At 38.6% G+C, this 15483-nt stretch overlaps 1 protein-coding gene across 1 annotated transcript; it reads right to left on the bottom strand.

The window, feature by feature from the left end:
* Positions 1–3709: 3709 nt before the first annotated feature.
* LOC103798045 (fatty acyl-CoA reductase 1-like) lies at positions 3710–14270 on the bottom strand (the record flags this gene model as incomplete). Its single annotated transcript, XM_009070289.1, has 4 exons — positions 3710–4182; positions 6109–6236; positions 6841–6970; positions 14074–14270. Coding segments are annotated over 4 exons (618 nt in total), but the record flags the coding sequence as incomplete, so codon positions are not given.
* Between the last annotated feature and the right edge of the window lie 1213 nt (positions 14271–15483).

Here is a 15483-nt window from a genome sequence, read left to right as displayed (position 1 = left end):
CAGAGACATCTGAAGAAGCACAGAATACTCTAGAAGAGAGGAAGGAAACCTAGAACTTGAAGTGCTAAGTGAGACCTGTCAACCTTTGCTTCTAAATTTATAATCGTACAGCACATATTAAAAGTAAGAGCAGACAATTTGTATCAGCTCCACTGGAACTATTCTACAGTTTCTACATAATTACTCAAAATGTCTCCAGGCTAGACAAAATAAACTGCACACACTTCAGCACAAAGAGACTGACAACAGCAAGAACACACTTAGAACAATTCACTTACATTTCTCCAGAGCAGCCATTCCTGGGTGATTTTTCTTCATTTCTGTTGTAAAGTCAGCTCAGCAGATTGGGAAACATGTAAAAAAGCATTATGAAAAGCTGAACTTCCCAGCTCTGGGCAGGGTGAGGTCAGATCTGAGTTACCTTTACAAACCTGTGTGTTTCTCAACAAAGTGGGATGTAATACTGTACCATGAAGAAAGGGGAAAATGTTCAACAGCACAAGCCATAAGGGACAACATCTTCAAACTTTTTTGTTCCTTGCTTCCAATTCTGAATTACTGAGAGCAACAGAAAACATCTGCATTTGGTAGTTCTAAAGTCAAGTAAAGGAAAGGCTATACTCTAAAGGCTGATAGATCCCAAACCATAGCTTACAGATCCTGCATCATCTCTAGAGCTGTGTCCTTGATAAAATCCACAAAATCTGAATATTCCAAGAAACGAAGGTTAACAACCGAAAGACCAAGACATTTTGGTGATGCACTAAATTAATGCAACCTTCTCCTCCCTCACCACAAAAGGCACATGCCATTAATAATTGTAGTCACTTGCAATGCCTTGAAATATTAAACCTAAAGCTACTGCAAAACCACAGTGCCCTTTTAAACCATGTGGCAAAGCAGAAGGTTTATGCTATTCAAGCAAATTTGAAACTAATACTGCAAATGAACAAGCAATGACAAGGAGGAGAAAAGTAGCTAACACACAAAGTCACCAAGACCAGGCACATCTCACCCAGGAAGGTTTAGACTTGGGGTTGGGGTTTTTGTGTGGTTTGTTTTTGTTTTGTGATTGAGAAGGTTTTTCTGGTTTTTTCTTTTAAATGCAATGTTAGTCATTAACTTGATTGTTCAAAGCTTCTAGCAAAGGAAACAGACACTATCCAGTTTTTATCCAGGAATTAGACTAAACACCAAGAAAAGATACAATAAACACTATAACAACACTTTCAAGGGATTTGTTTATTTTTGGTTTACAAACAAAGGCACCCAATATTTCTGTTTATGTCTTATAAAAGCTCACAGATTCAGCATTTGTTTCCAAACATCTGTTCCTACAGCAGAGAAAAACATTACAGGAAAATGTAGGTTTTTTCCTGGTCCCAAATTTAAATACCAGTAACTGCTAAGTGACAATGTTGTTTCAGACTGCTCTTCATCCTATGAACCCACTGGTATCACTCCTGTAACGTGCTAGTCAATACAGTGAGTCTTCATGGACCAAAAGAGAGCTCCAGTGTATTTCTGACCAACATCCATTATGTGCAAACACTGGTGTGAAGAACTGCAAGAGGACATGGCTCTGATATGGAAAAAAACCCCTAATAGTTTCAGGGTTTCACAGATTGACCACAGGAAGTGACAAAACCAGAGTAATAAATGTGACACTGAATCTACTGTCAAATAGGATGACTGATGAATTTGTGTCAGATACCAACAGGGCACAGAACAATGGCCTCCAAAGAGGGGGGAAAATGGGTTTCTAAATTGGCAAATGTTTAAGGAGTAGAGGTTAAATATCCTTATGTTTAAAGTAATCCTTCTCTCCATTACTTATTTGAAAGACTAGATTTCTAAGCAGTGTTTTGGACCTGAAATAATCAGTTCATTGGCTTCATAGTTCTCAGTATTAACAAATCAACATCAAAAGTCTCATGTCTAATAGTTATAAACAATGAAAATTCGTAAGTGAATTGCTTCACATAATCATTTTCATAATCAGACACATTTGTCTTTTGCAAACTTCAGCCACATGCCAACGTGGGCCAAGGGGTGTCATTGGACAGTAGGCACCTCTGAAAGAAGTCTACAATTCAGGAATGCTTAAGCATACTTTCAGGTCTAGTAAGATACTTGGGGAGGCAACTAAAAATGTAATACAGCTAATGTATCTGTTAAAAGTGTAACATCTTCAAGCACAGAAGCCATAATTTATTTTCAGCCACAGAGGTCTCTCACATGAGGTGTGGTCCTAGACCATTTAGGCTTCTCATCACTAGCTTTATATATACATGGGTCATTTTAAAAAGGAATTACAGCTTAACTACTCACTACAGAGTCTCTAGCTTCAACAAGGAAGCCATTATCTTTTCCAGATGAGATACACACCTGCACCAAAGGCGTTCTCTTTAAAGTAGGACTTTTCAGAAGAATAGCAAAATAAGTTCTTTACATACTTAATTGAAAGAGAACAAAAAAAAAAATTTCCAAGGGCAAGTATAATGAGGTTCTTGTGTTATTAGATCATTATCTGCCTTTCCAAGCAGATCCCAGAACAAATTCATCAGTGGGAACTGATGGGAATGAACACTGGGCAAGGCTGCTGGTCAGTGTATCCATCAGAGGAACACCACAGTGTTCTCCAACCACATTCTGTGCAACCAAAGTTTAAAGGGATCTTTGTGTATTGCCTTGGATTAAAGAAACAAGGATTCAATCTTGTCTTACTACTTGCCATTTGCACAAATGTTTGTCCTGCCAAAACAAAGTAACATGCAGAAAACCCCCAGATTTCTTCAGATTTGAACCTAAGAAGTCAAAAGACAGATGGAGGAATTGTTAGCATCTATTCATTTTGAAGCAAGGGGCATCATCTTGGCTTGCCCAGTGAAATGAGGTTTGATTAGGGCAGGGATGAGAAAGTGTGCTTATGCATTGGTGTTGTCCATGCATCAAACTTCATAGCTCAGATGTTAAAAAAATAGTTAATTAATGAAGTCTTTGCTAACGCTGCTTACAACTTAAAACCAGGTATATTTCTTAATGAAAGCCTATAGTTCATTCAACTAGTTTTACCAGTAATATAAATAGCTACTAAGCATAATAAATTCCTTTCAAATACATTTACCCTTTGAAGTCAGAAGTGTAACAATCAAGTGCTGGCTCTGTGTTCCCAATAAAAAAAAAAAATCATTAAAAAAAGAGGACAGTCAATGACTATTTTTGCCCCCCTCAGGGATACATTTCCTTTTATCTGCTCAGTGACAGGATCAATTCTGCTTTCAGAGAAGCAAATTGGTCATGCTGACATAAATGCAAGTTGGATGCAGCCAGTTTTTGGGCACAGAACTGAATCACCAAGTGCATTCTCAAGACCAGATGGGACAAAAGGCCTTTCAGTAATTAAGGAAGGTTGGTTGATCATTAAATTTCTTTTTTCTTTTCAAGCAAAGTAGGAACCATTGTTGCACCCCTACTTTGAGAAGAATGGAAGAAGTGGCAAAAAAGTAAATACAAATTACAGAAGTCCTCATATCAGTTTTTTTTCCAGGAGATCCACCATCATTTATACACTTTTGCAACTTGAAAAACCCTTTGTAATTTAGAAGAATTTCAAATAAATAGGTCTACAGCAACTAGTAACTACAAAGTCAGTATTTATCCTGCTCAATGTGGAGTAAAACTTGAAAAAAAAAAAAATCATGTTAAGGCAGATTTCAATCAAACACGTTCCAAATTGCACAGTTATGTTGGTCAGTGGTCTAATAGGTTTTCCCCAGGTCAAAGAGTTAAAGTTATTTAAATGTTTGTCTAATGCCAATTCAACCTGGCACTTGACCATTTTATTTTCTCCGTTTCCAGGAAGATACACAACTAACATTACATGTACCATACTGTATATTCCACACTTCAATTAAAGATGAAATTATGCTTTACAAAACGTGAGATGACTACATGTTACAGGGTTTGTGCAGTTAGACCACCATATGCATAGATGTCCTAATGCTAAATTCTCTGTTTCAGTATCTCATAGTACTGGAGGCTCTGAAGTAGGAGAGGAACTTGTAACACAGACTAACCACAAAGTACCAGATGTTTCTTGCCATTTGTGACCTTGCAATAAAGATACGCCAGATCAGGATCACGAGAATTGTGTTGAAGCCGTAGCGTATGTTCCTTAACCTAGGGGAGAGCAAAACAAGTAGTTAAGAGCCAAGGTGCCAGAGGAAGGGAAGAACATGCTAAAAATTAACCTCTGGAGAAATTAATGTGTTTATCTATTCAACTCAAGATATGAGTGTTATGATGAAAGTGGGTAAGTGAAGGACCAAACAGAGAAGGCTTTTCACTGCTGAAAAGCAGAATGAAAACTAAGGAGCAGAGTTAGCCCTTAGAGACATGGTAACTCAGCTGTAGAAGGCTGCCAACCACCCCAAAAACCTAGGAAATACCACGATGAATTCCCCTCCTTCTCCACATCTGAAACTTCACATCTCTCTGAAAGTAACTCCAACTGCCACTGACTACAACTACAACACCACAAAACCCAACCAATCCACCCTATCAAGCAGAACCCAGTGGATTTTCCAGCCACAGAGCCTGGTGTCTTCACTGCAATTTTAAACTCCTTCCTTCTCAAGGAACTATATTGAAAGATTAGGAGAAACTAAGTGACATTTTAGGGCAACTGTGACTTTTAGCAATCTTCTCCCATGTAAATATGGAAGCTTCAAGACAAATAGCAAAGAGAATTTGCACAGATTTCTTAGAGCAATCTCTTTGTTTCAGTACATCATGACAATTTGTGTTTTAAAGGCAGCTCTTTTTAAGGAAATATTCAGTGCCCTTACCTTGCTTTACAGGCAGGCTGTGTTACTATAGTCAGACCTTCCTTTACACACCTTATTTATAGAAAAAAAGAGTTTACATTTCTGTGTTACAAAAGTAAAGACTACTATTCCATTTGAGGAACAAATCTACTCAGCAGCTCCCTAGAGAAGCTCCCAGGCTGCCAAATCTGGTGAATACTAAAGCAGTGAACTCCTCAAGTTCAGTTTACAGTTAAGAGCTAGATGGTAATGAAGGAGACCAAACTAATACCTCAGAATAAACATAAACCTCTTGCAAAACAATCAGTTTATAAACTGAGAGCTGGGCAACCAGATGCTGCTACAGTATGAGATTATTTCTTGTGTTATTTTTGGTATGATCCTTTGTACAAAGAATGGCAACTGTATGATGACTCCTATGCACTTCTTAAACAGCAACTAAACCACAAAAAAAGAAGAAATAATCAGGAGACACTTCTTCTGCTATTCCCACCATTCCCACAGATTGCCATCTTGCAGAAGTGTGATTTTGACATATACCAAACCCTTGTACAACTGCAAATCCTTGTCTTTAGAATGACAAGACAAGCAAGGACTTGGATTGTATCTCTTTGTGCTCTCAGGATAGCAGATGTGACACTGTATTGCAGAACAAGATTCATTACTTTTATTTCACTCTTAAAAGAGACAAATCAGAAAGTCAACATCTCTCTTTATGAATCAGCCAAGAACAAAAAACCAGCAAAATTCTAGTAAAATTCTGGACAGTAACAACATACTCAAACTGGAGGAGTGAAGCCACTGAGAAAAGGCTGAGCGAAGTCACCTTAGAGCACCAACATCTAAGTGTCCTGCTCTGAAGTGCAGAGTCCCTGCCTGTTTACTCTCCTCCTTTACAAGATCACATTGCCAGAAGAAACAACCATTGTCTATTAAACCTCCTGAACAAGCCATTCTGACCTTGTGCAACTTTGTACCTTTTTTACCTTCCAAAAGACACTTGGGTAAAATCAGACACCTGGATTACAGTATACACACTAGTGATCAGAGCTACAACCAGACTCATAATCTAACTATCAATAATAGGAGCAAGGAGGAAAAGAGAACATGATATATGACTTCTTTAGAAAATGCTTCAGATCACTGGAGTGGGACAGAAGAATGGTGGAGGACCTAAACAGATGGCACAAAGAACAATGAAGTTGTAATGTGGAAAAGCAAAACTTAGTAAGGGCAGAAAGACACAGAAACAGAGAGGAAAACAAAAAATTATACTTACTTGTTCAAGTGTTTCCTAGCTGCAGGGATCCCAGACATTTCTTCATTCAGCACATATTTCTTCATTCCCATGCAGTAATCTTCCATGTATTCTGCCCAGTGTAGTTGTCGAACATCGATATTAAATGTCTGCATAAAATAAAAGCTTTCACTGTTAGCTGCTCAGCAAACCCCAATACATCCCCCTGCATGGGGCAGTTTCAGTCACACAGTATACAAGTGTGCTTCAAAGAGAAGTGAGAATTTACACTTAAATTGCTTTGAATACATGTAGCTCTGTGGCCAAAGCATGAAAAGGGTATATAAAACTTGTTACTAGTTTAAAAACAAGCCAAGAAGTCCCTCAAGACATAGCTCCTGCTCCTAAGAAAAGATAGTGGTTAAGAAGCAAAACCTTGTTTAATCTGTGAGGCAGGTGAGACTCTTAACAGCTTGGCCACTTGGCTGATATATGAGCAACACCATATCAGGTGATCAGGCCACTCCAGAAACAATCCACTTTTGTATCAGGCTCCTTCATGGGGATCCCACCCTTCCTCACCTCTGACCATGTCACTGATCTAGCCTGGCACAACTGAAAGGATCTAACAGGAATCTCCAGTGCTGAGTTCACACTAGGTCAGCTCCACGTTACGGTGAGTGGCATCAACTAGCTCATGTCCTCACTCAATCTTGAATTAACAAGCTTATATTTCACCCTCAGCCTCCATGCCCACATCACACAGCTACTTGCCTTTTTGTCTTCAGGGTTTAGCTGGTTCATTAGCATGGTCATGTTCTCATTACTCCAGGTCCAAGATTTGCTTGTAAAGTATTCTAATAACATCATGGCCTTATGAAGACGGGTTATTGTTTTCATCATCCTACAGTCCAAGGCAAGGAATGGACAGGTTACAGGGGTAAAGATTAGTTCAGCCAAGTAAAACTGACAGTAAGATTGTACAATTTTTATCCTCCACCCCCATACCCCATATTAACACATCCCATCTTGATCTCTACCCAACTCCCTTTCTATTAGCTCAACAGGGTATTTCTGCATATTATTGAAGTGGACTTTGACTGTTTAATCTTTATAGAGACTTGGAAGTTATCAGACAGTCCTTTTTTCCCCAATCCTACTTCCCAGTGTAATAGTAAGTTACCATCTCTTCTATTAGGGGGAAAAGATATGTTGTCTTCTGTTGGCAACTGATAGACAGAGATGGAACACTTTTCCCTTCAACACACTGGAGTATCTAGCTGACATGATCAGTCAAACTGCACAGTGCAGAACATATGCACAGGACAGCTTTAAGCACAGGAGTAAGTTTCCCTGATCTTCCTGCACAATGTGCAAGACCAGATCTCTGTAACAGAAAAAAACTGGTTTATTGTGGTTACTATGAGATCAAGGCTTAAAGTTCTCAGCAGCAAAGGGCAGGAAAATATATAAGGGCACGGGACAGATCACAGCAGATCCTGTTTGTTAGGTGACTGTTCTATGCTACTTCAAAATATGCAGAAATACCTTCCATCATCCCTTATTATGCAGAGGAAGCAACTCCACAAAAACATCACTTGAGAGTACAGAGAAATCATGTTATAAGGATCAATTTGGGCAAGCTGCTCTCTGATGAGACTACCTGTAGTGGATCCATAAAAAAATGTGAGTCATCCAGTCTCTTACATGCAAAGCTTCCACATTTATGCTAAGAAAATTGTTTCAGGTCTTACAGTGCTAGGAGATGTCCACTAGATTTTAATAAGTACTAACTAGCACCACATAACCTAATGCTATTAAATTCCTGCTCTGGGTGCTCTAGGTGTTTCCATCTCACAGAGCTGCTTCCAATTTGATCCTTATAGCAGGACACACTGATCAGTTGAAGCACAGAGTGATCAAGGGGAGGCAAAGGAAACAGAACCCAGCACGATCAGAAAACGACTTTCTGAAGGTAAATTATGCTCAATAACGTTCACAGGAGCAATAAAGACCAAGTGATTTTTTTCTCTGAAAGCTGCCTTGATGCATTCATACTGGTAGAAAGGATAATACACTGTCCCAGAAACTTCCAAAGTGTTCTGCATTGCATTAGTGTCCCCTACTGTCACTAGTGGCTGACACCTCAGTATCTCAGGGAACATGAACATTTTGCTTTTTCCCTCTCACAAAACAGAGGAATACAAATGGCAGTGACCACTGAAAAACTGGAGTATCTCTAAAGCACAAACACTTTTCCTTAAACTCCACAGGAATCCATCTGCAGTGTAATGCAGAATTGTATTCAACCATTAAACCATCAGCTGATTTGATTACTAAGCATCTCTAGATGCTTTCAAACAACTGCTTATAGTTTCACCAGTTGGGCAAGGTGGAAACAGTGAGGGCTGAGCTGAACCAGAGTTCCTTTGATGCTAAAATAACCAGGAAAACTGACTCTGCATCCCAAACATATACTGCGCTATCAGGACTAAACTGAACATTAAAAAAAAAAGAGTATGTTAGTTAAGTCAAAAACTAGGAAAAGAATTTGAAACTTGGAAAGCAAAAATCTCACTAGCCAAATAAACCAGAAAGACCTCATAGCAAAAAGGCCTGGAAATAAATAGTGCCCAACAGGACACGGTGGCTAAGTGTTTAGAGTTTTTTCAGGGTCCGTCCCCTGACAGTCTTAAGATTATTTAACTTGATTTGCCCTTTTATACTTCCCCAATTTGTGTTCTTATGCTAAGCTGGAAGAGCAGGTGAATTTTAGAGTGCTTCAACTGGTACAGCTTAACAAAACTTGTGGCCCTGCAAAATGCTAAAAGTGCAAAGTAATATCTGATTAGGTAAATGGATGCTTTGAGTCTGGTACTGGGCACTGCCATTGGTTTTTGGCTTTTTCTATAAACAAACCCCAAATTTAAAAATTTAAACTAATGCAAAGACCAACAAACCTCTGATGCTCATAAATATGATTTCATAGCTTAACTAAGCTGATTACAGAAACAACTCCAAAGAAAATGAGTGGTTAAACAGAGTTCTTTACCTCCACTGCAGAATTTTTTCCCTCCCTAAGACTCAGACTGGGTTTAGTGACTGGCCATGGAACCAGCTGATTCAACTCATCAGGCAAAAGTTCATTTTCTTTGTAGGTTTAGTTTCTTGTTTTATCAGCCAAAAGAATCAAATGTCTCCACATTTTCTCAGCTACTAGATCAATTACAGAGTTGGCAGGAGAGAACTAACTTTCTTGGTGACAGCTTGCTTGTTTGCACTAAATCAGCATGAAACAACACTTTTCTTTTTAAGGGGAAGAAAAAGCAGCATGGTGACAGCCTCTCACTCAGAGATCTCAGCAGTGACTGTCATTGAGCTGACACTTGTGCAGCTCTGGAGACTAAGTTCTATCACTTCAATGGCACCCTGGGAATGCACACATGACTCAAAAATTGAGCATGGATACATGTAAAGGAACTATATTCCACAGCTTGAAGATCTGTGATGGACACTTCACAGGTTATTTCAAAGACAGCCATTGGATATATGTCATAAATATCAACACCATATACAACCAGTCAGTATAATATCAAGCACTGCATCACACACAGGAAAAAAGACCTACTGACCATCTCAAAGAGCTGAACATCAGTGTCAGGCAGCTAGTCAGGCTGAGAGCATGGTAGCCATTCACCCTCACAATAGGTAGAATTTTGCCTCAAGGCAGCCCTCACTGCCATCAACACAAAGTGCATTACAACAGTTGGAGAAGCACATCACAGGAACTAAAATTTTAAGAAAGTTTTTTCAATGGTCCATAAATTAGGTGAGCTTGTTTCCACACCAGACAACTGAAAGTGACCTGGCTTAAGGCTACACCTGCATTTTGAAGAAGTCTTAGATGCAAGCTATTGTCTCCAGGCTAAAAACAGTTCTGATGCTAAACACAGACTGATCCTGCAGTGGATCTACAGGCTGCAAGTCTCTGCAGAAGCATTACAGACAGTAATATTTTTTTTTAAAGTCTCTGCAGAAGCATTACAGACAGTTAAATACTTTTTTTTTTTAACTCCTCTAAAAAGCACAGAACAAGCTTTTAGACTTGTCTTTGCTCAGATTTTCATCTGGCTATAAATTCTGAAGTGAGACAAACTATCAAATACTCTGTGGTTCCTTTAAGCACACAACTTAAGTATTCAAAGAGCAAAAAACATACAGATACGTTGAACAAGAGGATGCTCTTTACTCATTTCTGGTTTCTAAGACAGAAACTATGTGAAAGGTGCTTCAAGTTTTAAGAAGCTTTAAATGGAAATGATAGATGTGAAATTATGCTGCTTACACCTCCCCACATACCTCGACCACACCTTCCCTTCAGCTTTCTAAGAAGCAGTAACAGAGAGAGGATTGCTGGAGAAATCCCTCAATTACAGCTTTCAGCATTTCAGGCCACCTCCTGCTCTTTCAGAGCAACGGGAAAGATCTGCTGGGTGTGTGTTTTTAAAGGTTTTCATATTTCTAATACACCGATTTGCTTTTAAATGTAACATGGTTCTGTTGCACTGAGCACTATATAAAGTTACATGAATGAACTATGCCTTCTATTAAAGATAATTAGACAACTAATAAGCTCTGCTATGCAACTAAGTATATATGGTGAGCTACCAACAACACTTCTTTCAAGCTGGATGCTGAGGATTATCACCACTATTTAATGACAATTCTCTAACAGTCTTAAGTACTTAGCATAAAATATGGAATCTTCATCATGCCAATCCTTGTTGCACATATTCTATAGAAATTTGGAAGAAATATTATATGTGTGTTATTTCTTCTTTCCCTTTCCTTACCTATTATTATCAGACCATCATTACATTCAAGAAGCTCCAACTAGATGCAAAACCAGCAAAAAGATTTCCATCTCATCACAAAAATTGCTTCCACAACTGAGGGGCAAAAGAACAATTCGTACTGCAGAAAGATTACGAAACAGAAGAATTCTGAAAACTCTGAATGTGAAGATCTTTTTGAAAGCACTGACATAATCCTTCAGTTCTGAAGGCTCATAGGCCTGATCTATTTCTTCCCCTTGCTAGAAACTTTATTTCAACTGCAGTGCAATATCCTGGTGGTATGACTGCTCTGCAGGTAAACCTACACAGGAATTCCATCACTTATTTTTCTTGCATTGTACACAACAGAGAGCTCAGTGCACCCAGAGCAGGCAGGAATTCCATCACTTATTTTTCTTGCACTGTACACAACAGAGAGCTCAGTGAACTCAGAGCAGGTTAATGACCATGTGAAGTCATGTTAGCAGACTATCTGAATTTTCTTGTGCTGACTTTACTACATTTTACTGTGCTGCTCATGTTTTTCTGCTAAATCATGGCAGAAAGGGTCACATTTGAACCGAAGCCAGCCCTTCTTCACTCAGAACAGCATTAGACTGAGTTTAAGAATCTACAATAACGTTTCCAAGCCTTCAGAAGTTCCTAAGCACATGCTACCTGGTAATTGAAACCATTCTGCCAACTGACAGAATCACCACAGCAACAGCAGTAAAAAGCTCCAGCCCATCAGTTAAAGCAGCTTTCAAACTACTTTGAGCCAGAAGACTGGAAAAAAGGACAAGAGGAAAGATCTGTCTCAAATTTCTTCTATTATTAATCAACACATGAGTTCCACTAGGATTTAACACTGCATGTCTTGCTGCCTCTATAATAATTATTTGCTTCTACTGCTCCTATTGCAGACTCCCATTTTTAAAAGCTTTAAGAAAGAGAGAAGAGCACTATATATAACAAAAGCTGCATTCCTGTAAGTGGGCTGGGTATCAAACTTACAAGCTGGGGCTGAACAATAGCTTGTTATAGTTCAATCTCCCATCTTTTCCCCAAACTAGAAATTTTGTGCATTCATGTAAGTAAAGAGATATTTTCTATTCTGTGAAGTATCCATATCATCAACTGTACTAGTAGTGATGAAAGTTCTAAATTCTATCTTTGGACATCAAGAAGTCCAGGAAAATCAATAACAAGATTCAACCTTCCCAGTGTTATAACACTGCTAAGAGTGTTCCAAACAACATGTTTATTCACAGCTTTATTTTACTCCCACTGGTCAAATACCTAGAAGACTAGATGCCTTTCACAGCCTGATGGGATTCTGGCAGCACTCCTTCCCAACTGTTTGAAAGACAGTAGGTTGGTATTTATAGTATAACTATTTTAGCAAGCGAGAGAGTCTTCACATCTGTCAGGAAATTTCTATCAATTTCTATCAAACATAATTTAAAAACTGCAAGAGAACCTAGAAGCTAGCAGCTTTTATATTCAACACCTTTGAGCAGAAGAGCTTACAACTTCTTAACGTGGGAAGAATACTACACAGGCACAGCCTCCTGCCACTACTGTTGCAGCAAAGGATTACACTGTTGAGTAGTCTTGGGACAGCAGACTCCAAGGCAATTTAAAAGTTTTCTCCTACAAACCACTTACATAGCTTCCTTCCACTGATCCAGTGCCAAGTGTGTTACAGAGCTTTTACCCTCCTTGTAAGACAGACCTAGTCTACAGCACAACAAATTAATACTCACTTGTGTTAACACACTGTCAGCACAGTGGAGATTTTATAGTCTGAAGACAAATACTTTTGAAAACATAACATAAGCAATGAGTTAAGATCATATGGCTTGGCAAATCTGAAACAAATTAAAGTGGCATCTTACATTACTTTGACGTAATTTACTTCAGCCTCCTCAGAGCTATGCCATTTTCACCACTTTAGTTTGCCAAATGGTACTGTAAATAGTATAAACTGAATGGAATGTTGAGATGATACAAACCAAGGTATCAGATCAAGTTGTATCATCTACAGAAATAACCTGCAATTAACAACTCTGTCTCCCATTTTCAGTTTATAACAGCAACAATCTTAATGCAAGCTACTTCCTGGAGTTTAATGACTGACTGGGATTCTGATCTAAAGGTATCTTGGACAGGGTTGTTGAGCCAGTCATTAATCTCTTCCAAATGCAGGCACTAGATTGCTGTCATTTAGAGTTAGTAAATCTAGATAGTGCCAATGCAGTTTCTTCTTTACAAGTCTCCACCACCTTTCAGGCAAGGTATGTTCAGCCCTGTACTTCTTACCATGGTTTCTCACCACTCAACCTGAGCAAAACATCATGGAAAAATAATGCCATTTTATGGCTAACTGCCAGATCACACCAATACATAAAGGGGTTGGATCGGAACCTGAGTTAGTAAATCTAGATAGTGCCAATGCAGTTTCTTCTTTACAAGTCTCCACCACCTTTCAGGCAAGGTATGTTCAGCCCTGTACTTCTTACCATGGTTTCTCACCACTCAACCTGAGCAAAACATCATGGAAAAATAATGCCATTTTATGGCTAACTGCCAGATCACACCAATACATAAAGGGGTTGGATCGGAACCTGAAGTGAGGTTGCCTTACTGTCTAATGGATATGTTCAGCCCTGTACTTCTTACCATGGTTTCTCACCACTCAACCTGAGCAAAACATCACGGAAAAATAATGCCATTTTATGGCTAACTGCCAGATCACACCAATACATAAAGGGGTTGGATCGGAACCTGAAGTGAGGTTGCCTTACTGCTCTGTCTAATGGATTTTTGTTGAAATTCAAATTAAGGTGGTATGCTGTAGGAAAAAATAAGAATTGTGTTTTTAGTATTTATTAATCAAGAACAAACATAATTTGCTATATATCTTTTAATTCTGTTTACCTTGACTACTCAAACCCTCAAACTATCCAACAAAATACATTCTCTTTTTTGCTAGAAAGTTCAAAGTCACTTGAAATTCGAGGACCTGTTCTCAGGAAAAAACTTTGCGTTAGCATTCGAGGGAAGAAAAAAAAAAAGTAAAAACTTAAAAACCCAATATATACATCACAGTGTAAGCACAGCTTTGTTCAAAAGTCAAAGGAACAGACAAGACAGAGCTAGTCACCATTACCTGGGGCTTCTTCCAGTAATCCTGAGGTAGGTATCATAAAGGAATGCTGGGGCCTTATGGCTCACAGCAATCCAGTAATGGTATAAAAGGTGATTGGAAGTTAGATTTACATTGGGCCGTCTGAAGGCCTGTTCGAGAGGATTCCTCTTGAAAGTAGAGATTACATGGTATTCTGAGAAAGAAAAGTTGTGCAACAGCTTGGGTAATAATTGTGTAAAAAGTACAGGTTTTCAAAGTACATTTCAGTGTGCAGTATTCACATCAGCATGTCATTTAAATAACACCTAACTCTTCTACACTCTGCAGAAACTAAAACAGTCATAAGCTGTCACCCTAAAATACTGCTGAATTCTTATTATAATCCAGAGGTCTTTTATGCCTTCATCTTCAGTATTATAGTAGCTTCTCTTTTTCTGTTCCTCTTCCCTACCTTAGAACTTGTTGGTTTCAAACACTGACAGCAATTTCAGTTTATAAAGCATGTAAAGTTATTTAAATAGTCATCTATATTTCATGAAGGCTATTCCAATCTCTTGCATGAAGAATTTAAAAACAGACTGAGGACTCTGCAAGCATCTGAAGTGAACTTCACACGACATTTTCAAACAATTTATTCATATTCAAGCATTAAGAAAAAAGCAATTAGGATGGGACTCCATGCCAAACACCTGATGACACCTGTAAATTCAGTACATGACAGATATGCAGGATCAGTGTCTCTAAGTTATGTGGAAATTCACCTTTCCGTTTAATCTTCTCTTAGGACTTTTTGCTGTTGGAGTTAAGTGAAACAAAAAATTAATCTGAGTTTAAGAACTCTTATTTCTAAAAAAACTTCAAGCTCATAAACAGTTTCACATGCCACTCAGCTTCTATCACTGTTTGTAACAGAAACTATCACAAAGCTTTTGGCATGCGGGTTAGATTCTAGGCAGGATACCCAAGAGCTGAAAACAGGTAGCCATACTTCCTTAAAGATTACTTTTCCCTGTACATGAAGAGTTGAAGTCTCATGCAGCTGTCTGAAGATTAAAAAAGACACCTCAATCAACAATAAACTTAAGGCAAACACAAAGGGCAAGACTATCAGCATACCTCTCAATTATGTAGATGTACAAATATTTGATTGTGGACTGCTTATCCGTGTATTTAGTAACACTGACACAGCACCCAAGCTCACTACTGCTCCTCTGAGCAGTGCTTTTCTCCACACACTGCCCACACTCTGCAGCTTAGGTCATGGCAGCAGCAAACTGAAAAATCAGCTCTCCCATAGTTTAAGTTTTAATGCAGTAAAAATAATAAAACAATCCCCAAAACCAAAATGAGATGGTGATAATGCTGCAGGAGGAGAGAATTAACACTGGAAGACAATGAAAAAGCACAATCATAGAATCACAGAATTTAGGG

Source organism: Acanthisitta chloris, unplaced genomic scaffold (genome assembly GCF_000695815.1).
Source record: "Acanthisitta chloris isolate BGI_N310 unplaced genomic scaffold, ASM69581v1 scaffold32922, whole genome shotgun sequence".
Lineage (NCBI taxonomy): Eukaryota > Metazoa > Chordata > Aves > Passeriformes > Acanthisittidae > Acanthisitta > Acanthisitta chloris.
The sequence above is the reverse complement of the archived record's forward strand: the minus strand, read 5'-3'. Positions and strand labels throughout refer to the sequence as shown.